Source organism: Mauremys mutica, chromosome 5 (assembly GCF_020497125.1).
Source record: "Mauremys mutica isolate MM-2020 ecotype Southern chromosome 5, ASM2049712v1, whole genome shotgun sequence".
NCBI lineage: Eukaryota > Metazoa > Chordata > Testudines > Geoemydidae > Mauremys > Mauremys mutica.
This window is the reverse complement of record NC_059076.1, coordinates 92,862,818-92,885,537: the sequence shown is the minus strand read 5'-3', so window position 1 is coordinate 92,885,537 and position 22,720 is coordinate 92,862,818. Positions and strand designations below refer to the sequence as shown.

General features: G+C 41.5%; 1 protein-coding gene across 1 annotated transcript in view; it reads left to right on the top strand.

The window, feature by feature from the left end:
* Positions 1-22,720, top strand: part of PDGFRA (platelet derived growth factor receptor alpha) — a 48,514-nt gene that overhangs the window by 14,432 nt on the left and 11,362 nt on the right. The window contains exons 4-16 of the mRNA XM_045018141.1: positions 5,695-5,958; positions 6,125-6,255; positions 7,667-7,838; positions 7,942-8,131; positions 9,420-9,535; positions 11,300-11,426; positions 12,442-12,635; positions 13,150-13,244; positions 13,352-13,484; positions 19,474-19,578; positions 21,005-21,115; positions 21,389-21,542; positions 22,065-22,231. Of these exons, the coding sequence (XP_044874076.1) occupies positions 5,695-5,958; positions 6,125-6,255; positions 7,667-7,838; positions 7,942-8,131; positions 9,420-9,535; positions 11,300-11,426; positions 12,442-12,635; positions 13,150-13,244; positions 13,352-13,484; positions 19,474-19,578; positions 21,005-21,115; positions 21,389-21,542; positions 22,065-22,231 (1,959 nt within the window). The remainder of the gene's footprint in view (positions 1-5,694; positions 5,959-6,124; positions 6,256-7,666; positions 7,839-7,941; positions 8,132-9,419; positions 9,536-11,299; positions 11,427-12,441; positions 12,636-13,149; positions 13,245-13,351; positions 13,485-19,473; positions 19,579-21,004; positions 21,116-21,388; positions 21,543-22,064; positions 22,232-22,720) is intronic.

The following is a 22,720-nucleotide window of genomic DNA, read 5'->3' as shown; positions in this document are numbered from 1 at the left end:
CTCAGTTTCCCCCATCTGTAAAATGGGATAATGATACTGACCTCCTTCATAAAGCACTTTGAATCTATCGAGTTAGGTATTATATTATTAATAATAAGAACACCACCCAACAGGGATCTCAGGAAACATCACCCCATCCGGTAATCTTCCCATTCCCTTTTAGAAGTGCCCACCTTGCCCCCTCCTCCCCCACACACTCTAGGGGTGGAGGTAGGGATGTCACAGAATGTCCTTCTGTCTGCCAATTCTCTGAGGTTGGAGTCAAAAGTCTATTAAACCCATTTGTCATGGCTTTAATAGGAGTCACTGGCTGAGTCATGACTGACTGTCACATGAATCCATGAGCGCCAACGTCTTTAAACAGGAAGAGACTATAACATTTGACATCTGGGGATTTTGGTGTGGGCGGGGGAGGGTGAGTGGGTGGATGGGGGAGCAAGTGGGTAGATGTGAAGATAAATGGCTTTACAAACTTTATTGAGAGCCTTTGTAAAGCATTATACATGACTGCCTGGGGCTCTACTGGGAAACAGGGGATTAGAGACAGCACTGCAGGGACACAAAGTACCAGACTGGTAGACTGGCAGTGAGCATTCTGAGGGTTAGCCTGCAATAGCAGTACAGGAAAACAAGGGGAAAGAAAAGAGGTTGCAAGTCACCCTGTAAAACTTTAACATGTTTGTGAAGGAAAAAAAAAAGGTGCCTGGACTACAAAAAGATTATGTAAGGGGAAAGAGGCAGTATCAGAGATTTTGTGAAGTGCCCTAAAACTTTGAAGTCTCTTTTGCAATGGCATTTGGGTTTTCTATAGACCATAACGTGCAAGGTTAGCATGACTCTTCCATGATTTCCCTCTACATTTACCATGAAAAACTTGCAGCACCAACACTTGTCCTTCAGACAGTTATTGAAGCTTGGGCAGAGCCTGTGGCCTTTATACCTTAGTATCAAGTCAGCTTTAAGCAGCCCACTACAAAAATGATGCTGCTGGATAGTGCAATAGTTCACTAGTAGCTCGAGGACAAGGAAGATGATGACAGATATCAGAAGACTCCTTCAAGAAGGTTTTTTTTTTATGTTCCTGTGATGTACCAGGGTACAATCCAAACTGATGAGTAGCTGTGTCACCCCTGCCCTCTAACCTGTGGTGACCTTTACACTGCTTTGCTCAGTGATGAGCTGCCAAAATCTTAACAACTGGTTCCCTACCGGGTCTTCGGTGGCACTTCGGCGGCAGGTCATTCATTCTCTCTGGGTCTTCAGCAGCACTTTGGTGGCAGGTCCTTCAGTGAAGACCCGGAGCGAGTGAAGGACCCGCTGCTGAAGTGCTGCTAAAGACTTAGAGCGCCACCCGGTAAGTACAAGCGCCCCTAGAACTTCACTGTTGAATAATAGCTGACTGCGTCTCCAAATATAATACGTATGTAGGCAATAATAGTCTTTATTGGATTTAATAGTCTTTATTGGATTCTGATATTTATTGAAAAATTGAACCAAGTGCTTTGATGAAGCAGTTTTTACAAGCACTAGTATTAATTGAAGCTAGCAGTTACATTAATTTAATCTCTGTTCTGTGGATATGATGAAAAGCTTGGCAAGAATTTAGACAGTAGCCATGGCAAATGTTACAGAACACCATCGTGGGGTAGGGGATTATATAGCTACTGCCAGTGGCTGTAAACTAAAGAATTAATGTTTTAACAGTTAGCCAGTGAGAAACCATAGTATTTCCATTATTATACAAACAGGTCTTAAAGTCATTGCCTTTCTTCCTGATGTGTTAAAAGCACTTACATTGGTTAATAAAATTCAAAGACAAGTTTTGTTTTTCCTATTCACAAAGTGTAATGGACAGATCCTCTTTAGAATGCTGGGTGATATAGTCTTACCATTATCTCTCCAGCTATTTTTCTAAGTAAAATAAGTTACATATTTAATCCTATCTGAAACAGAGAGATAGGATAGATAATATAGGCTTTAAAAACAGAACTATAAACTGGAAAAAATGAGGCAAAAATAGAAAGGAAATTTAGAGCAGAGGATTTCGCTAGGGGAACAACAGCTATTATTTAGAACATACAGACAGGCCACTCACTGCCCCCCGGGATCCCATGCCTCTCCCCCCCCGCCCCCCGAGCCTCGTCACCCCCTGATTCCTCCCCTCCCCAAGCTGCAGTCTGATTCCCGTGCAGCGGCGGCGGCTGCTGCTGGGAGACACCTCGGCTCTGTGCAGCTGAAGAGCCGAGCGTCCTTTGCCTGAGCGCTACCTTCCCCCGGTTTGCCATGCAGCCCCCAGATTCCTCCCCCTGAGCCTCGTCACCCCCAATTTCTCCCCCCCGAGCCTTGTCACCCTCAGATTCCTCCCCCCCAGCCTCATCACCCCCCGATTCCTCCCCTCCAAGTCTCGTCTTACCTTGTGACCTCAAATGGAATTTCACAGACACATCAATTTAAACACACTGGGTTAGCTAAAACAAGTTTATTAACTACAAAGAGAGAGATTTTAAGTGAATGCAAGTCAGAAATGGTTATAGATGCAACTGGTGCCTAACTTAAACTATGTTAAATTCAAAGCAAAGTTTTTCTCACCACATGCTCTCAGAAGTCTTACTGACCCAACTTCTTAGGCCTGAACCTCTTCACCAGTTCAATGGCTGCTTCCTGTGTCCCTTCTGGTGTAGTTAAGCAATGAACAGAAAGAAAGAGCAGGGATTCCTTTGGGGTGTTTGTCTCTTTTTATAGTGTTAGTCCCCCTCCTGGAAAGCCTTTCCAGCTGAGATTCTGGAGACAAAAAATCTATGGAGAAGGATGTTCCCTGCTGCTTTTTCTTACCTGTTTGAGGTTTCTTTGTCTACCCTTCCTGCTTGATGACTTTCTTTATTGCTTAAATGCAAAGTAAGCAGAGCGCACATTCCTTTGTTTGAGACAGACAAGTTTGCCGACCTCAGTTTGGAACATGTGTTAAGATCACCATACAGTGGAATCTTATAACTTCACCTACAGTGTTGTCACACATATTTTATCAGGAGAATATTGACTAGCAAAGGAGTTTTCAGTTGATACCTAGCAAGGCATACTTTGTACAAAGATTATTACAACAGTGGGTAGGGTGTGGACACAGGCGTACATTCTGTCACAGTCCCCTAGACCTGAGCCTACCAGATCTGCAAGGCATAGGCATCTTGTAGCTTTTCCCCCTCACTAAAGAGCCAGCTGACACTGTTGCAAAAGTTAATCTTTTTTCACCTAATTTTAAAATGGTCAGGAAAATTTGTTTCCACCATGAACTTTTTTTATCTTTTGTTTTGTGCAAAGCAATTCCTTTCCCTACAATAAATTATGAGGGCTGTGGGGGAAAGCAAATTTCTTTCTTAAAACCAGGATGCTTTATGACTGTTACATAAGGATGTAATAGCCATACAAGCAGGAAAAAAAACCTAGGTGAAGCCTCTTTCTGTTTTTCATTACATTTGGAAAGCAAATGTACCGAGTTGAGTGGATATGAGTTCTATAGTGCTGTGTTTGGATTGTTGTTACAAGGAGCCTGCCAGTGTGTTATAAATCCCATTGTTGGAGGGGTTTATACTCCCATTATTAAAATTGATGATGAACCTTGGCTCACAAGCTCTTAGGTTTGCAGCAGTTATTTGTGTGTTTAGAAATGGCAGATTATGATCATTTTCAGAGCCGCTGTTTTAAGGTTGGGTATGTTTTGCAATTAGATTTTAAACCGAATTTGGATCGGATGGCTATTGGAACTGGGGTACATTGTGTTGATTTTAAAAAATATTGGGGATTTGTTTGCTTTTTTATGGTTGTGCCTCATAATTTGAGAAACCACGTGGAACAACTATAGTTAATGACACCTAGGTAACATGGTGATGGACACATAGAAATACATAGAATCAGATATGTAGCTAGAAATATTTTAAAATAACAATCTAACTAATTTAGCTGAAAACCAATCCAATGTCTTTGGTTTCTAATACTTTTTATTTGGGGGGGGGCAGAAGCGAGGGAGGGAGAGGAACATTAAAAAGTAGTTTTTATAAAATGAATGTTTCAGGAACTCTTACCGTTGATTACAGGGGCTCTAAGGGCAGGTCTACACTAAGGGCGGGGGTCGAACTAGGGTACCAAGTTCAGCTACGTGAATAGCGTAGCTGAACTCATTCACGTAGCTGAACTCGAAGTACCCTAGTTCGAACTACTTACCTGTCCAGATGCCGCAGGATCGAAGTCCGCGGCTCCAAGGTCGACTCCGCCACCGCCATTTGCAGTGGTGGAGTACCGGAGTCGACCGGAGCACTCGGGGAGTTCGAACTATCGCGTCTAGATTAGACGCAATAGTTCGAACTCCGAGAAGTCGAACTCACCGCGTCGACCCGGCAGGTAAGTGTAGACTAGCCCTAAGATTACAGCTGAAAAGGAATTAGAATAAAAGAAGGAAGTGATGGGTGACTATAATGGGGAGACTGGGGTTCCCTCACCCTGGATTCCTCTCTACAATCACACACACTTGTGGCAAGTTCAACATCATGTGCTTTATTTACAATGTGCTATACAAATGCTTGTTCCCCATAGCTTAAGGCTTTTACCTTCTCTCCAGACACAGGATGTGAGGGAGGAGAGCTCTCACCTCCCTGATATCATGGACTTCTCTAGCCCTTCCATCCTCTTCCTGTCTCTCTCTTCACTGTCCTCGGTTGATAAGCTGAATCACCTTGTTAACTGGTTAATCACCTGGCACTTAATCTATTGTCTCATCAATTTGCCCCATGTGGGGACTCTTACACAGTGCATAGAGTGGTGAGTCAGCCTTAGGCCACGGTGACTGCGTACAGCGGCACAGCTGTACCAATTGCAGCTGCGCTGTTGTAAGATCTCTCGTGTAGCCACTTTCTGTGGACAGGAGAGCTTGTCCACACCGGTGCTTCCATGGGCGGGGGGGGGGGGTATTTTTTCACACTCCTGTGCAAATTAAGTTATACCAACAAAAGTGATAGTGTAGATAGGTCCTTGGGCTATTCATGCTCTATCACAGTGGTTTACACCAGTGAAAACCAGGACATTTATTCTAAGCAGCCTAATCTCCTTTTTTTGTGTGTCAGTTAATGTAGATCCAGAATACAAATCAAGGCCCCTGAGCTGGAAAATGGGACTTTTAGGTCCAAATTCTACCCTGAAGGTTTTGCTGGAAATTGTTGTCAGTGGGGTTGCATAACAAAAGGCAGAGTTTAGCCCTTCAATTTTATTTTATCCTGCAGGAATGGGCAACAATTTTCACACCTAAACATTAGTGGTTTTCTGGCTTTTTGCCTTTTGCCTGTGAATAGCATTGTAGGAAAACTCCACTAGATCCACATCTAAAGGAAATAATAACACTTCTCTTTTTCCTGGAGGTCTTAAACTTCCCAGTTTGGTACATTTCTGTTACATAGGATCCTGGCTACTAGTTGGACTAGTGGGATGTCTTCTTACATGTCTCATCAGATGGCAAATGTCATTATGGTGAGAGTGTGTCGACTTTAACATAGTTGTGGTTTTACATATGATAAAGGAAATTGCTGGAAAAGTAAAGAAACAAAATATATTCATTTCTATCAAGGTGCATAATTATCTGCCGATGTCTCCATTCTTGTACTAGGGACACCTTAAAATGATATAATATAAAAATACTTATCTTTTTTACAGATCCAGATATGCCCTTCGTGCCTCTACTACCAGAGGATCAATTCATCCTAGTAGAAGATGGTGATTCCACCATTATCCCTTGTCGTACAAGTGACCCTAATGCTCAAGTAGCTTTAGTTAACAGTGAAGCCAAGGTCGTATATGCCTATTATGACAGCAAACAAGGCTTTCTGGGAAATTTTCCTGCAGGCTCATACACGTGCCAAACAACTGTTGAAGAAGTGGAGTTCAAGTCAGATCAGTTTTTCATCTACATTTTGAAAGGTACTCTTTTTCAGTTTTTAAAGGAGAGTAAAAATATTGAGCCTTATTCTCTTCTTGCTTACGCCATAATTGCGTAAATGAAATTGGAATCTAGTCCTTGAAGTCCACCATTCATATACTGCACATGGTTTTTAAACTTGGTGCACTCTCTTTCTTTTTCCCTCAGCTACTTCAGAGCTGCCAGTTGAGATTGAGGCCCTTAAAACTGTATATAAAACAGGCGAAACGATTGTTGTAACTTGTGTGGTCTTTGACAACGAGGTGGTTAATTTACAGTGGAATTATCCAGGGAAAGTGGTAAATATCTCGTTTTGTTTCTGCATAATTGTAGTTATCAGTTGGTGAGGAATATGGGGGTGTGAAGGGGTCAGCTCTTCACTGTTAGAACGAGGACAGAGGAAGAGAGAAAACAGAACCATTTCTTTTATTTTCAGGTTATCACTATAGAAAATCAGTATCAAGTGTTAGAATTCATTATTAGTAAGTATGCAAAGCATTCAAGGGAGATGAGGGGTGACTGGGAGCATAAGAAGTTATCAGGGAGTGGGACTCTAGTGTTTGAAGGAATAAAATCTCTGTGAATTTGTGCTCTAGAAAGCCTGGTGGAACAAAAATGGAATGTTCTAGAAATGTGTCCAGATGTCTGCATATAACACTGGTGGTGAAGTGAACCTGACTCTAAAAATGACTCTCTTCAAGTCATAGTCTCAGACGGGCTGATTTTTCTCAGTTAAACTGGTATAAATGAGGAGTAACTCAGTTAAAGTCAGTGGAGTTACACTAATGAAAACTTGTTGTGAGAGGAGAATCAGTCCTAAATTCTCATAACGTGTGTTCTGAAGAGTGACGGTTTCTCTTCAGTGAAATCCCATTTATAGTCAGTGCTCCACGTATAGTGCAATTGTGCTGCTGTGAAAAAGGTCTGATAATTGTGGGGTATTGTAAAGTTGCAGAATAATTGTGACCTAGAAATGCAGCTTTAATTTAAAAAAATTTAAGAGCCTGAAAAATAATTACTTCATATAGGAAGGTTTCTTTTTATTTTCAGTTTTACAAATTCATAACCTCAGTCTCCTGCAATCATTCTAGTTTCACACAATCCCCAACATATTTTTGGTTCCCATCCCTCAATATGCAGGTGCTGTCTCCCCTTTGGAACATTTTTATTCTCAACTGAACACTGCCCTCACCCCCTGCCCTTGACAATGAATTATTCTCAGAATTAGCACACACTGAATGTAGGAACTGGGAAATGGGCATGATCTGGCAGGAAAAAGGTATTAAGAATTCACCTCACCTTGTGGGAATTGATCAAAAAATATTCAGAACCAACATCAACAGCATCATCACCAGAGTCAAAGGATACAGTCCCTTAGCTTGCTTTAGCACTAAAATGCTCTTTTAGGCTCTCCACCTAATTTTTAGATGGTACGTTACTCCAAATGCACAACATATGCAGTTTTTAACCTACTGACCCTTTGGTAGTTGGCTCCAAAATTGTGTATTCTTATGGGCACACCTGCTGCATCCATGTCTGAAAATTTGTCCCTAACTGATTGAGCCATTCCTTTTTAATATGGAATTTGGACCACATAGCAGTAACTCTTTCATTGCTCTCCTTCAAATGGAATCTTAATTCTTTTATACTGTATTTATTTCCTGCAGCTGGGTTGTTTAAATAAGATTTTTTTCTCTCTCCAAAACACAGAAAGAAAAAGGTGTGATAAAAGTTGATGATATTAAAGTTCCATCCCAGAAGCTGGTTTACACTTTGACCATTCCTGAGGCTTCAGTGAAAGATTCTGGGGATTATGAATGTACGGCCCGACATGCAACCAAGGAGGTTAAAGAAAATAAGAGAGTAGTCATTACAGTTCATGGTACAGTCCAATTCTAGTGTCCAAAAATTGTTAGCATGCTGGCAAATACCATGTTTGAAATAAAGTGAGTAGCATTATTTATGTGAATCTGTATCATTTACAGATAAAGGATTCATTCATCTGGACCCCCAATTTAGCCCTTTGGAAGCTGTCAATTTACATGAGGTCAAAAATTTTGTAGTGGATGTGCAGGCGTACCCAGCTCCAAAAATGTTCTGGCTGAAGGACAATGTGACTCTGACTGAGAATCTTACAGAGATTGTTACCAGTTCAAACAAGATCAATGAGACAAGGTAAATAATTTTAACTATCATCCCTCTGGTGGCAATTCTCAGATATACTTCTCCTATATGGTTCATTCTCATATCTCTCACTGTGTGTCTGATAGCTCAGCTTGGATGGCTTGCAGTCAACTCAAGCTTATCAAAGCAAACCAAGCTCATAATTTTTCCTTCACACATTGTGCCCTTATTTCATTTTCCATTGCAGTTGACAATGTTATCATTTTTCTGTCACCTAGAAACATAACCTGGGCAGCATCTTTGATTCATTCTTCCTCTTGCCCTCCGCATTCTACTGCTGCTTCCTACACAACATTCATAGATTCAAAATCCAGAAAGGACCATTGTGTTCATCTCATCTGACCTCCTGTATAACACAAGCCATAGAACTTCCCCAAAATAATTCCTAGAGCAGATCTTTTAGAAAAACATCCAATCTTAATTTAAAAATTGTCAATAATGGCGAATCCACCATGACCCTTGGTAAATTGTCCCAGTGGCTAATTACTCTCATTGTTGAACATTTACACCTCGTTTCCTGTCTGAATTTGTCTAGCTTTAACTTCCAACCATTGGATCATGTTATACGTTTCTCTGCTAGATTAAAGAGCCCGCTATTAAATATTTGTTCCACATGTAGATATTTATAGACTATCATAAAGTCACCCCTTAACTTTCTCTTTGTTAAGATCAATAGATAGACTCAAAGAGTTCAATCACTATAAGATGTGTTTTCTAATCTTTTAATCATTCTTGAAGCTTTTCTCTGAACCCTCTGCAATTGATCAATGTCCCTCTTGAATTGTTTGTACCAGAACTAGACACTTTATTCCAGCAGCAGCCAAATTTATAAAAAAAACTCCCTCATTTTTCATCCTATCAGCTAATTCACTTGTCCAACTTGTGATCATCTGCCACCTTGACTACTGCAGCCTTCTCCAATCTTACTACAGTCCTGTCTTCTGGATACTATCCTGGCCCCTCTCCAGTCTTTCCAAAATGCTGCTCCCAAAATAATCTCTTGGTCATCATTTTGATCACATCAATGCCCTTTCCAAATCCCTGCCAAGTAAAATAATGCTTGCTTGCTTCTCATATGAGAGAATTAATTAACATTTCAACAGCACTCTGACAAGAAGAGCACTATAGAAATGCAAAGTATCAATACATTATAGCCACCATATACCTACATTAAATATATAAATTTTCTACTAAAATTGCTTGGTTTTTTTTAATGATTTGGATTAATTTATTTTTATGTTTTGTAAAATAATGTGTACAAAATCTCTTGTTTCTATAGGGTCCAAAGTATATTAAAACTGATTCGGGCCAAGGAAGAAGATAGTGGAGATTATACTTTGGTTGCTGAAAATGGAGAAGAGACTAAAAGCTATACTTTCTCATTGCTAATACAAGGTAAGCATATCAAGAACCTATTGGACTGGGCAGAGGTAGCTGTAGACAGCAAAGACTTAAGTCCGTTTAAACACCAGGTGTCCTGCTAACCTACAGATATACTAGAATGAAAGGCCTGGAAACCAGGAATGGTTGTGTTCTAATCCTGACTTTGACTTCTTCAGTGGCCTTGTGCGAGTAGTTTTATCTCCCTGCCTAGCCTGAGTTACTCCATCTGCAAAATGGGGAGGACATTTATTAAGCTACTTCACAAGGGATTGCTTTGAAGACGAAGAGTGCTAAGTGTTATGATTTCAGCAGCAAATTAGTTTGGCTGCTTCCCTGCCATGTCGCTTACTAGCTAGTACAATACTAGCTGATTGGCTGGAGCTGGATTGGTGTTTTCCAAGAGTAGTTCCTACCGGGTATGTCAATTGTACTGACTGGTCACTCAGGTAAGACCTTTAGGATCAACAGGTCACCTTTTGCCACTCCACACTTACACAGTTTATCATCCTGTGCAGAAGAAGCACATTGTGGAAACAATATTTCCATTATTGCCAGTCCCAAAAGTTCAAAATAAAGAGTCAGATCTGCCAAAATCTTGAGTTTACTTGTGGCTTTTTTTGTCTATCTTTTGATTTTTGAACTCGCCCTTCCATGCCAGTGTGTGTGTGACAGTTACAGTGTCGCCAACTCTCCCAAATTCATAAAGTGAGGTGACTTTGGTCCCCTCCGCAGGAGTTCTCACTGGCTGCCTGATGGTGTGGAGCTTCCAGCTTCTCCCCAGACCCCAACATTCTAACTAATTACATCAGTCCCAAATCTGCCCATCTGTTAGCCCAGCAATTAATTACCTCCCAGCCACCACATCAGTTCTGCCCCTTATCCAGCTCCCACATCAATTCTGTCTCCCCCAACCCAACACTTGCTGTTCCCCAAGCCTCACCTCTTTTCCTTTTACAGCTCCAGAGGTTTTTTACCCCACCCTCCACCCTCTGCCTCTGTCCAGGCTGGGTGTTGCATGGATGTCGAGGGGAAGGGGGAAGGAGCAGAGAGTAACCTGACCCAATTTTCACAAGGAGGGAAGGGAGAAAGGAGCAGAGCCACCCTGAGGTGCTAGGTGCTTTCTCTCCCTCCTCCTGTGAAAATGATATCAGCTTCTCCCTCTCTTCCCTCCCCTACATGAAAAGTCCTCTTGGCTTCTGAGGGGCGAAGCTCTGGCTGCTTCCTGCAGGCGCTCCCATGTTACAAATAAGTAATAGTAATAGGGATATTGCTAAATGGCTGAGTTCTGGGAGGTGGGTGGGAGGGGGAGTCTTCTGGTTTTCTCTGTATTTTTCATCTTTACTCTCCCTGTGCTCGCAAATGAGTCTGAGTAGTGAAGGATAAGGCTCCCACTGCATCCAGTCAGGGACATCTAAATTGCCACCCAGCTGGTGTCTCTCAGGAGCAGTGTGAGGCTCTCATGCTCTCTCTATGTTCCAGGACCAAGCACACCCCTTCCACAGCACCCCCTTCTGTGACTGTGCAGTAGCCTGGGCCCTGTTCTCCCCCACAGGATATAAGTAACTTTCATGAAAGTCAGTCTGAGTTAGTCATATCCTTCAGGGGAAAATCAGGCTCTGGAGAGCAAGCAAAAAGCTTAGGACCCAGACTTGGATTCCCTGAGGCTGCTGGCCAGGCAAATGACAGCAATTTTAAACGTCTGTCTTGTTCCATTTGTAATTCTACCCCGACTCAAGTGGGGAAAATTCTAACATGCTCTTTTTAATTCACTTCTAGTTTCAGCTTCAATTCTAGAGCTGGTGGATGATCACCACGGCTCTGGAGGGGGACAGACGGTCCAATGCTTGGCAAAAGGGACGCCTTTCCCTGACGTGGAATGGCTGATTTGCAAGGACATTAAAAAGTAAGAAAAACAGATGTGCCTTTATCTCCAAATGTGAATGTTTTTCCTTGACCAACATAATTTAAGCTCATGACACACATTCCTTATCAGCCCTCTGGAAACTATGATTCTGCTTTGTCTTGCCAAAATGACAAGTTGTTTATGCTTCATCAGCATATGGATGGGGTGGGGATTAATATCATTCCTACTGATTTTGTCCTGTAGAACACATACACTGTATCTGTTTAACAGGTTTCTCTAAGACGTGGTACCTAATTAGTGATGAGTGAGCCTCAGGGAAGTTCAGATGAGCAAGTCAGATGCTTATCCACATATCTTTTGAGACTTTCCTGCCATCTCCTGAACAGACTCACCTATCCCATTACCCTTTCACACTCCCACATCCACCCTTCTTCCTGCAACTGAGCCCACTGTAGATAATAATATTTTTTACATTCAAAGTGCTTTAGAAATGTTAACTAATTAATCCCCTCACATTTGTTGATCTAGTTCCGGGGTCACTCCTTCTCCCCCTCCTCTGGAGACAATCGCACAAGGAGACAACAAGCCTGGTGGGGCCCAGCAGCCCTGGTAACCTCAGATACTTTCTGTTGTCGTTATACCCACATTTCATACTACTGTATGGGATTTCCCCCTCTCTTCTATCCCAAAGAGATTTGTGGAGCACTGGGGCTTCAGAGGCCAGCCACGAATTCTGGGGTGTAATGAGAAAGCCCTGGAGCAATGCGAAGTTTGGACTAAGCAACAGTGGGCTGCCAGGCCTGCTGGGCTCCATTACTGGTGCTTCAAAGGTGGTAGTGCTGGTAGGGATCAGAAATTCGTTGGTTCTAGGAGTAGGGGAGCCAGAGGGTTGTTAGGAAGTGAGTACATACTTAAACATCTTTGGTCCTTAAAATAATTCTTGCCAGAGAAAGGGAGTAGGGAAAGGGTGCTTAGGGTGATCCTCATTTTGATTACACTTGCTCATCCATACATAGATCTGATGTCTATATTCATGGATATTCTATTTCTGCAGATGCAGTAATGATACCTCATGGATGCTTCTGACTAACAACATCTCAGATATACACATGGAGGCTCATCGGGTTGATAAGGACCAGGTGGAAAGCCAGGTGACCTTCCAAAAGGTAGAAGAAACCCTGGTAGTACGGTGCATGGCGAGGAACACTCTTGGTGCCGTTACTCGGGAACTGAAGCTTGTGGCTCCTAGTGAGTTAACTTTGTCACTCCTGAGAGATTTAAATAGCCATTTCAAATTCCCCCTCAAATAAACCCAATCAAATCTGGAAATAATTATGCAGTGTGAATGTCTAATAGGTAAAACACCAGCTCTTTGAAAGTAAATAATGATGAAAACAGATTTGGCAGCTCTTCCCCAGATATTTGAGCAAGAGCCATTCTCCAGGTCTTAATTCTGAATCCATCTTTCCCATATTATGTGGTTCCATGATCCATCTTTTCATTTTAGTTACTAATGGCCATGGAAGTATCTTCCAGGCAACCACTATTGTTGTTTCTGAAATAGGAAGGCAGGGTTATTATAGGCAGTGAATGACTTAATGCCCCCTGCCTCTGGAGACTGCATTTTTCACATCTGCAGTGCACAAGAACTTTGATGGCAAAGGAGGTGGGAGTCTTACTATCACCTACAAACTTGGGCCTCTGTCACATCCCTCTGCATTCAGAAGGCAAATCTAAACTGAGGCCTTTTCTTTTACTACAGCATTGCGATCAGAATTAACTGTGGCTGCAGCAGTCCTAGTGTTAATAGTGATTGTGATTATTTCACTGATTGTCCTGGTCATCATATGGAAACAGGTAACTTAAAATAAGTGATTTCTATACTGAATTGAATTAGTGATCTGACCCATTCTTAAATCAGGCATGAGCCTGACAATTTATGTTTCATTTATTGTGCACGGCAGAAACCAAGGTATGAGATAAGATGGAGAGTCATTGAGTCTATCAGCCCTGATGGCCATGAGTACATTTATGTGGATCCAATGCAACTGCCCTATGACTCAAGATGGGAGTTTCCTAGAGATGGATTAGTACTTGGTAAGAACTTTGAGATCCTCTTCTTTTGTAGAGATAAGATGTTGATTTAATGCATGTGGGGAATCAGAGCTCTTGACCTGCACTCATTGGGTGAGCTCTGTGAAGAGCCAAACTGTGGTAGATAAAGTCTGTTTATATAGAAAGAACTTTCTATGTTGCTAAATGGAATGATCAGACCACAGCAATTCTATGCTATCCAGTATTAATAGAATTCTTAACCTGGTATATAAACAAAACCAGAAAGGTCTTGCAAAACATCTAGAAATCAGAATGCCCTGGCAACTATATAAGTACCACTGCCCTGTACTGGACAGAAGCTCAGACATGCCCAAGTGTGCTTGATTATGTCACCCTATAGTGTCTGGACCATAGACCATATAAACCCTAATACTATTAAAGTTAATGGAAAATTCTCCTTTAGTGGCATTGGTAGGAGCTTTGGATTTGGGAACAGAAAGTCCAAGGACAACTGTGAATCTCTGTGGCCATGGTTGGCAATACAGCTGATAACCATTATGTTCTGTGCTACTGCAGAATTGTTACAAAATTATTAACAAATGAACAATCAATCAATCAAACAAACAGATTTTTCATGGAAAATTATTCTAAATACTTCAAAAATACATCTATCTACCTACCTATCTTAGCTCCTTGACTTTCCTCTGAAATCCTCTTCTCTCTCCTTTTTCTGTCACATCACCATCCTCCCTGACACCCAGACTTGAAACCTGGGGCCATTTTTGACTTCTACCGTTCCTTCATGTCTCACATCCAAGCTTATTCCATAATATTTCTGAGATCCAAATTTTTCTCTTTCCAGACAGCAAAGCTCTCTCCTATCTTGATTACTGTAACCTCTTTGTCTCTGGCCTTTCTTCTCTTCACCTGGCTCCCCTCAAGACCCTGCAAAACTGTCACTGTCTCTTTCAGTCTTTCCTTTGGCTATCCCTGCTTCAATGCCTCAAATTCAAGCTCCTTGTCCTTGCCTTCAAGGTCTGTGGAACTGTCCCTCCCTACTTATCTGCCTGTCTCTCTCCTCATCCTACCCATTGACCACTCTTCTCTATCAGAGATGTCTGCCTTGAGCCCCATACTTTAATGTCTCCTGTATACCTCTTCCACCCTGCTTCCACACTGTTTCACACATAATGCCTTCCCCAAAAGGTTTGTCAGGCCATTAGCCTCTCCTTCCCTCCCGAAATTCCTGCCTTACGATTCACTTCTGCTGAGATGCCCACAAGAAGTGAGTCAGCAATGGCCTTTTTATTTTATTAGACATTTATAGTTCTATGTGTAGAGACCCAATGTAATCTGGAAGTAGTTATGCAGTTTTATTAAAATATTTTAAAATTATAAATCCATGATGTCAAATGCCATAGTCACATAAACTTATTTCTGTGAACACTGCTTTTTCTCTTTCCACCTCTGCTTTACTGTTTTGTTGTCTCTTTGTCATGTCTCATGTGGAATTCAATTAGAAGCTCTTCAGGGCAAGGCTCTCATACCATTATAGATGACCTGTAAATACCCAGCACAATTCTGGGTAGCGTAATATACTAAATAATTGTCTTTCTGTCTGCCTGCCTGCCTCTTTCTCTCTCTCTCTCTCTCCTATCTAAAGCATCTTAAGCATTTCTAACATCCCAATTATGGAGATATCTATGCACCAAATAATACACAAACACAAGTGAAGAAAACTATGAAAGATATTTTTATACACTTTACAAAACATGTTCTATTTCTATTTCCTGTTGTGTGAGTCAATATCATCAAAAGCAGTTCTTGCCAGAGAGAGGATTCTGTTGATTCTCAAGTGAATGTATCACAAGGAATTTCAGATTCAGAAATAAATTCACTTAATTAAATTTGCTCTGCTAACTGCAGATCAAACCATGGAGGATACTTATGGGAATTATTTGACTACATCCCTGGCTTTAATTATGTGTATAAAACAATTATCGGAATTGGGTTGTTAACAGTCCACCACAGTAATTTTTGTCTCTCTTTGACTCATCAGCATCAGTTTACTTCAATGCATTCTTGTTTATGAGTAAATTCAGGAAGGTTAACCTTAGAAAATGGCACTGCATGTTCTTACAGCAATCTGGGTAGCACAAGTATTTTTCTTGACATGCTGAACATACATTCATCAGATATATCTTTCTTATGAGGCAGTTTCATCATATGGGCCATATTCTGCACTCATTTATGCCAGTGAACCCCATTGACTTTATTGGTATGATGGGATTTTCCCCCCCAAATGGAATTTCTGCTATTCTATCAGTTAGATAGCAATGCAGTAACTTACTGAAGATCTTAAAGGTTATCCAAAGCCTTTAGGAAAATTTGGGGATGTGGCTTAACTGGTGTTGTTCCTTTAATGTGTGTACTTCCTCTTCTAGCTGTGTGAGCCAGCCACCTTCTACCTGCTTTATAGGCTTGTGGTATCTGGAGTGCAATACCATGCTAGGTGACCATAGTCAGCTTTGGGTTACTGGAGTTTCAGTTGACTGGAATTCAATAAACTGAGGTCACACTGACAATTTTGCTTTTTTCTTGTTCCCGCAATGTATTACAGTGACAGAGTGTGAGTAGCCCAAGCTGACTCACCACTCGGTGCTCTTTGGAAGCATCCCCACCTGGGGTAAATTGAGGAGGTAATAATTTAAGTTCTCAGTGATTAAATAATTAGCTGGGTGATTCAGCTCAGTCAGCTGGAATTTACCCTTAAAAGAGAGAGGCAGGAAGAGCCCAGGGTAGAAGACTGTGCCTTCAAGCCAAAGAAGCCCAAGATATCAGAGAGGTGAGAGCTCGCCCTCGCCCTGTGCCTTGGTAGCAGATGAAGACTTTGGGAGAAGTTATGTTATGGGGAACAAACATTTATAGAGCACATTGTAAATAAAACACTGCGTGTTGAATTTGCCACTGGTATATGTGAGGACTGTTTGCAGTAAAAATCCAAGGGGAGGGAACCCTGTCCTGTGAAAATAACATATAGTGATGGTGCTTAGATACTATAAACATAATGAGTTGGGACTACCTGAGAGAGAGAAATTATATTGCAATGATCTGATTAATGTGTTTGAACACCACTTCCCTCTGCTGGATATAACCAGAACTGCCCTGCTATGTGTCATAGGCCTTCCACTGCTAATAGCTAATTGACATTCTTCTTTCCCTGAAGTGGTAGGGAATAGTGTTTTTGAGTACCGGGATTTGAGTTCTATCCCTGCTGTTGCTGTGGATTTTTGAATGGCCATAGTGTGTGACATAGTGACATCCATGATCTCCTAGATGGCCACTGATTTGCCACAATAGGCACTTCAGATTCTTAAACCCTGGATCAAGTGCTGTAGCTCTCTTTAGAAATCTCACATTGGTACCTTCTTTGTATTTTGTCAAATCTGCAGTGAAAGTGTTCTTGAAACAAACAACATGTACTGGGTCATCATCTGAGACTGCTAAAACATGAAATATATGGCAGAATGCGGGTAATACAGAGCAGGAGACATATGATTCTCCCTCAAGGAGTTCAGTCACAAATTTCATTAATGGATGATTTATTTATTTTTTTAAATGAGTGTTATCAGCATGGAAGCATATCCTCTGGAATGGTGGTTGAATCATGAATATGGCTTACAGAGTCTATCACTTAGTAGGCACTATCACAGACTAGCATCTTATGCCAATGACTGTTACCATTTGGAGGCTGGATTTTAAATGAGTTAATTGTCACAATCCAGATTGAAGTGAATAGTCTCCATTTCACAGGTCTACGTCTGGAGCAGCTCTGCTGAGTTCAGTAACTTACCAGATTTATACTTGTGCCCCATGAGAGCAGAAATCGGCCTAGAATTGCCCAAAAATGGCACCTCTCTTCAGCAATCTCACCAGAGAAGCGGAGGAGTGAATGGAGATGGAGGCTGAACTGAGGCATTTTCTCATCCCTGGATATGGCCCTCTCTTTCAGTATGAAGAAGCTTGTTATCCTTGCTGTCTGTCCATGTAAAGAAATAGAAGAATTCACTCTCCAGGGCTGTTCCTCTGGCACCTTTTATAGTAAAAATAAAATAAAATGTATAGTCTGATGGGCAGCTGCCAGTCAAGGTCTCTGTACCAATAGTATAAGGAGCTTTTCTCTGTGGCACATGAAATATCCAGCTCTAAGCAGTTAATTCCCACCTGATATCAAAATGCAAGTGTAAAAGACATAGGGAGCAGGACTTAAAAAAATATGTGAAGAGGGGGTGAAAAGGAGAAATAACGAGTCCCTGACATTCAGGAAGTGCTCCCACCATTCTCCGCAAGCCCCCAGATTTAACTGAGATGCCAATGAGGGGGAAGCACTTCATGCTCACTTTATGATATGATTGTGGGCGGAATTGGAGAGTGCAGATGACAAGATGAAACCGCATCAGCAACATGTTTTAAGGGGCTGCATCCTGCCATGTGGTTCACAGATCTGCAATCTGAAAATGTTCCATGGCTAAATTACACACACAGAATGGTGGAAATTTTGTAGGAAGATTCTCACATCCCGACTGGTAAGGGAACCTATTGATGCACAAGAAGCTGAAAGAAAAAATTCTCATATTGTTTTGTAACCAAGTTGTGAGAGACCTTAGGAAGGATTATAGTTAGGCCAGCACTGACCGGTTTTGAAAATCCCATCTTTCCTGTCTATCTTGGTGAACATGCATTTTTTTGGCTGGAATTTTCGTATAGGAGTTGGTCTATTAATTCCAGATAGGCCATGTACTGTGTATTATGGTTAAGATAAACAGTAGCTTCTCCAGAAGCATCATCTCCAGAAGTGCAGGAGAGGGCAAGTGCAATATATGGCAGATATGTATAGATCTCATGAACATTAAAAGTTGCAATGTTGTATTTCCCGATAAGAACGGAAACCGGATGACCTTTTATTTGTACTGGTAGTAAAAAAAAAAAAAAAAAAAAAAAAAAAAGTGCATCAGGAATGTGATCACATACTGACATCTGGAATTTATGAAATCCATGGAATTTACTAATTTGGGTGTATTTTTGCATGTTGCATATTTCATTAAAAGTCTGCCTCAAGCCTTCATATCAGTTCCATACACAGTTCTTCCCCATACTGAATCTACAACAGAAGACTGAATACACTAATCAACTATTTTTGTCTGAAATGATCTGTGGGCAGAATAAAGTGGGTTAAACATGGGGTGTGTTAATAGAGCACTTGGAAACTGCCATAAAATCTATTCCTGCATATGAAACACATTTGTATATTAAACATCTGAGGACTTTTCCCTCAGGTGTAATCAACATGTATTTTAACTTCTCTCAGATTGTTGATAGTCCCTGCTTTTGTATTCTTAAACTGAGCTGGTACCACCATCAAATCTATCGTGTTGTTAGAGTGTGGACATAAGGGTCTAAGGCGTTCTGCTGGATTATCCTTTAGATTGATAGTTCTGTATGACATGGTATCTAATGACAGTAATGGCATCAAACTGATGATGGAGAGTCAAATTCAGCCCTGGGGTAAGCAGGCACAACTCAACTGAAGCCAGTTACACCACAGCAGAATTTGGAACAGCAAATTTAGATTAGACATTAGGAAATAAGTGTTCTATAGTTAAAAATGTTCAGCCAAAGGATTAGGGTAGTGGACAACCGTGAACGAAACAGTGAATTTCAGTGCTGTCACCTCCTGCCATACTAGCTGATTAATAATGTGCTCTTGTCCTCTTGTTTACTTGGCTTTCTTTAGGAATATTATTTAATTCAAGCAATTCTTTTTCATGTCTTGTCCTTTTCCGCTTAACTGATTTTTTTATTGATGATAGGAGTAGACAGTAATAATAATAATAGTTTTGGATGAACAAGGATGCTCATTCTGCATAAATAGCAACACATACCAGCAGCATTACATAAAGAGCAGTGGCAGCAGAAACTGAGATAAGCTATCAGCAACTGTTCATTGAATAACAAACTCTATTGTCTGCAGGTCGAATCCTTGGTTCAGGTGCATTTGGGAAAGTAGTTGAAGGAACTGCATATGGATTAAGTCGCTCTCAACCAGTGATGAAGGTAGCTGTGAAAATGCTGAAACGTAAGTGATCCTCATTGTGTCAGTATCCATGCCAGGTGGTAAAAACTGATGCAGGATTATTAGCATTGTCTTAATTTATGATACCATGTTGCAGCTAAGTAGAATCAGTCAGGTTCTCAGCTAGTGTAGATCACCTGAGTTCCACTGAAACTAAATAAGCTTATGCTAGCTGAGGAGCTGACCCAATGATTTTAAAAGAAATTTAAAATGAATGTCTACAGCATAAATGTGATAATGGTCATCCTTCACACAGGCAAAAGCTACATTAGTGGTAAAAAGCGCAATAAACTTTTGGAATCTAATATATCTATTTTTGTAAGTATTTCTCATAGTGGTGCTCTGACATGAGCATAGTGGTCTGGTGGTTAGCACTTGCATATATAAAACTTACAAGCCAGATTGGTTGGTGCAAGATTGGAGGGATTAGACAAAAGGATTGTGGGCCTCTGATTTTAGGGCTGTCTGGCTGCCAGTCTGAACCTGCATAAAATAGACTTGCCGCAGGGTTGCCCTACTTTATTCCAGCTGCCCAATGCCCCCAAAGGCTATTCCAGCCAGTGGGTGCTGTCAGGCAGTAGAGAAGCTCAGTAGGCAGTGGCAGCTCCAGACACCGGGGCAGCAAGCCGCGGGGGGTACCCTGCCGGTTCCTGTGAGGGCAGCAGTCAGGCAGCCTTCGGTGGCTTGCCTGCGGGAGATCCGCCGGTCCCACGGCTTCGGCAACAATTTGGCGTCGGGTACACTGAAGCTGTGGGACCGGCGGACCTCCTGCAGGCAAGCCACCGAATCCGTGGGACCGGGGACCTCCCGCAGGAAAGCTGCCAAAGGCAGCCTGACTGCCGTGCTTGGGACAGCAAAAAAGCTGGAGCCGCCCCTGTCAGTAGGGAGCTTCCAAAGAGGTCTGTCAGTGCTTAATTTGTGCCAGGGCTTGCCAGAGCTGAGCCCCAGCACCTCTAGGCTTGGCAGTTCATAGCCCTGGCACCTCTGGGCTTGCAATGTCAGTTATGAAAGTTTAAAAAAAAAATGATTGAGCCCCAGCTCCTAATTGCTTGAGCCTGGAACCTCTTTCATTACAAATTAAGCACTGGTCTCTGTGCCACTTAGAGGTTTGCCCACCCATGGATGAATCCCCAAAGGGTTAGCTAACCTGGGATTATGATTGCTTTGTACCACAAAGAAGGGCAAATAGATTGGGCCCACTAGTGAATTGAGTCAAGTGAGTCTTTATTAGTGACTAGTAATTCTCATTAGACCTTCAGAAATGCCATCACCAGATAAAGTGCAAAGCCTTCCTTAAGAGGCCACTGTGTAAATGTTTAAACAACCAAGCAATATATCATATTCAATATTTGTATTAACTGAACAGTATTAACATTTTCAAGAACAAGGATCATTGATCGTTAACTGAAATATTTTATTTTTCTGACAGCCACAGCTAGATCCAGTGAAAAACAGGCACTAATGTCTGAACTGAAGATAATGACACATCTTGGGCCTCATTTGAACATTGTGAATCTCTTAGGAGCTTGTACTAAATCAGGTAGGTTTGTCTAACGCAAAATCAATATTTGCCAAGCAACTAAAATTTAGCATTTAACATAGCCTATATGTTGAGCAAGTGCTTTTTAATATAAATGTGAGTAAATGGATGCCTGATAAAACTGCCTATACATGCTAGTAGTTATACTCCCCGTTCAACAAACTGGCATGCATAATCCTTAACACTCTGTCCCAGTATACTTGGTTTTCCATTATCTTTTCAGTGATGTATATTTTTTTATCATCAAGGTATTATTTTGCCTTCTTTCATTAGGTCCAATTTACATCATTACTGAATACTGCTTTTATGGGGATTTGGTAAACTACCTGCATAAAAACAGGGATAATTTCCTGAGCCGACATCCAGAAAAGCCAAAGAAGGACTTGGACATTTTTGGGATGAACCCAGCTGATGAAAACACAAGAAGGTGGGAAAGGACAAAAAGGATTATCGTTTGCCAGTTAAGGGCATGATGTTACAATGCAAATCTTCATTTAGGCAAATAGCCCTATTGACTTCGCTATATGGGTTTTCTTGGCAGGACTGGGCCCTATGAAAATTGTCTGAATGAATGGTATACTTTGATCAACTGTAATATTTAAAATAAATGGCACAGGCAGCAATATTAGCTGAGTTCCTGCAACTCCCATTGAGTTCAGTGGGATGTGTGAGTGCTCAGCATTTGTGTAAATCAGGTAACTTATATTTAGACTCCTATATCCATATTCAGACACCTAATTTCAGCACTCAGCTTTGAAAACGTTGGGCATGTTTTTTATTTATTACCATGAGAAGTCATTTTTTATACTTCTATACATGAACTACATGTATATGACATGAGTGACATGAACTATGCCGCAATGAACTATGACCCAGAAGCAGAACCATTAAGATGACATGAAATATGAACCAAATCACTGGGCAATATTGTCTTTGTTTATTATTTCAGTTATGTCATTTTATCCTTTGAAAACAATGGAGAATACATGGACATGAAACAAGCTGATACAACTCAGTATGTGCCAATGCTGGAACGGAAGGAGGGTTCTAAGTATTCAGATATCCAGAGGTCAATGTATGATCGGCCTGCTTCATATAAGAAAAAATCTGTGTCAGGTAACTGCCTTCATTGTTTTAAAAACCATTCTTTCAGAAACGTATGTGTTACCTCTGCCCTCCAATGGAAGGAATTAGAACTACTCCAATATCTGTGGCAAGCCTCCTACAGCTTACCAGGGAGAGAGATTCTCCTTTAGCTCAAGTGATAGGCGCCTATGCTTGTGGGGCAAGAAGAATGGAGTTTTATTTTTGCTGCTTCTGCTGTGAAGTTCTCAGCAGCCATGGTGTGTAGCATGGTAACACTCAGGGCGGGTCTACACTACAGCCAGGGTCGATGCTCTGAGATCGATTCACCGGCGATCGATTGAGCGGTTCTAGTGAAGACCCGCCAAATCAACAGCAGATCACTCTCCAGTCAACCCCTGTATTCTGCCCCGACAAGAAGAGTAAGGTAAGTCGACGGGAAAGTTTCTCCCGTCAACCCCCCGCAGTGTAGACCCCATGGTAACTCGACCTATGGTACGGTGATTCCAGCTACGTTATTCA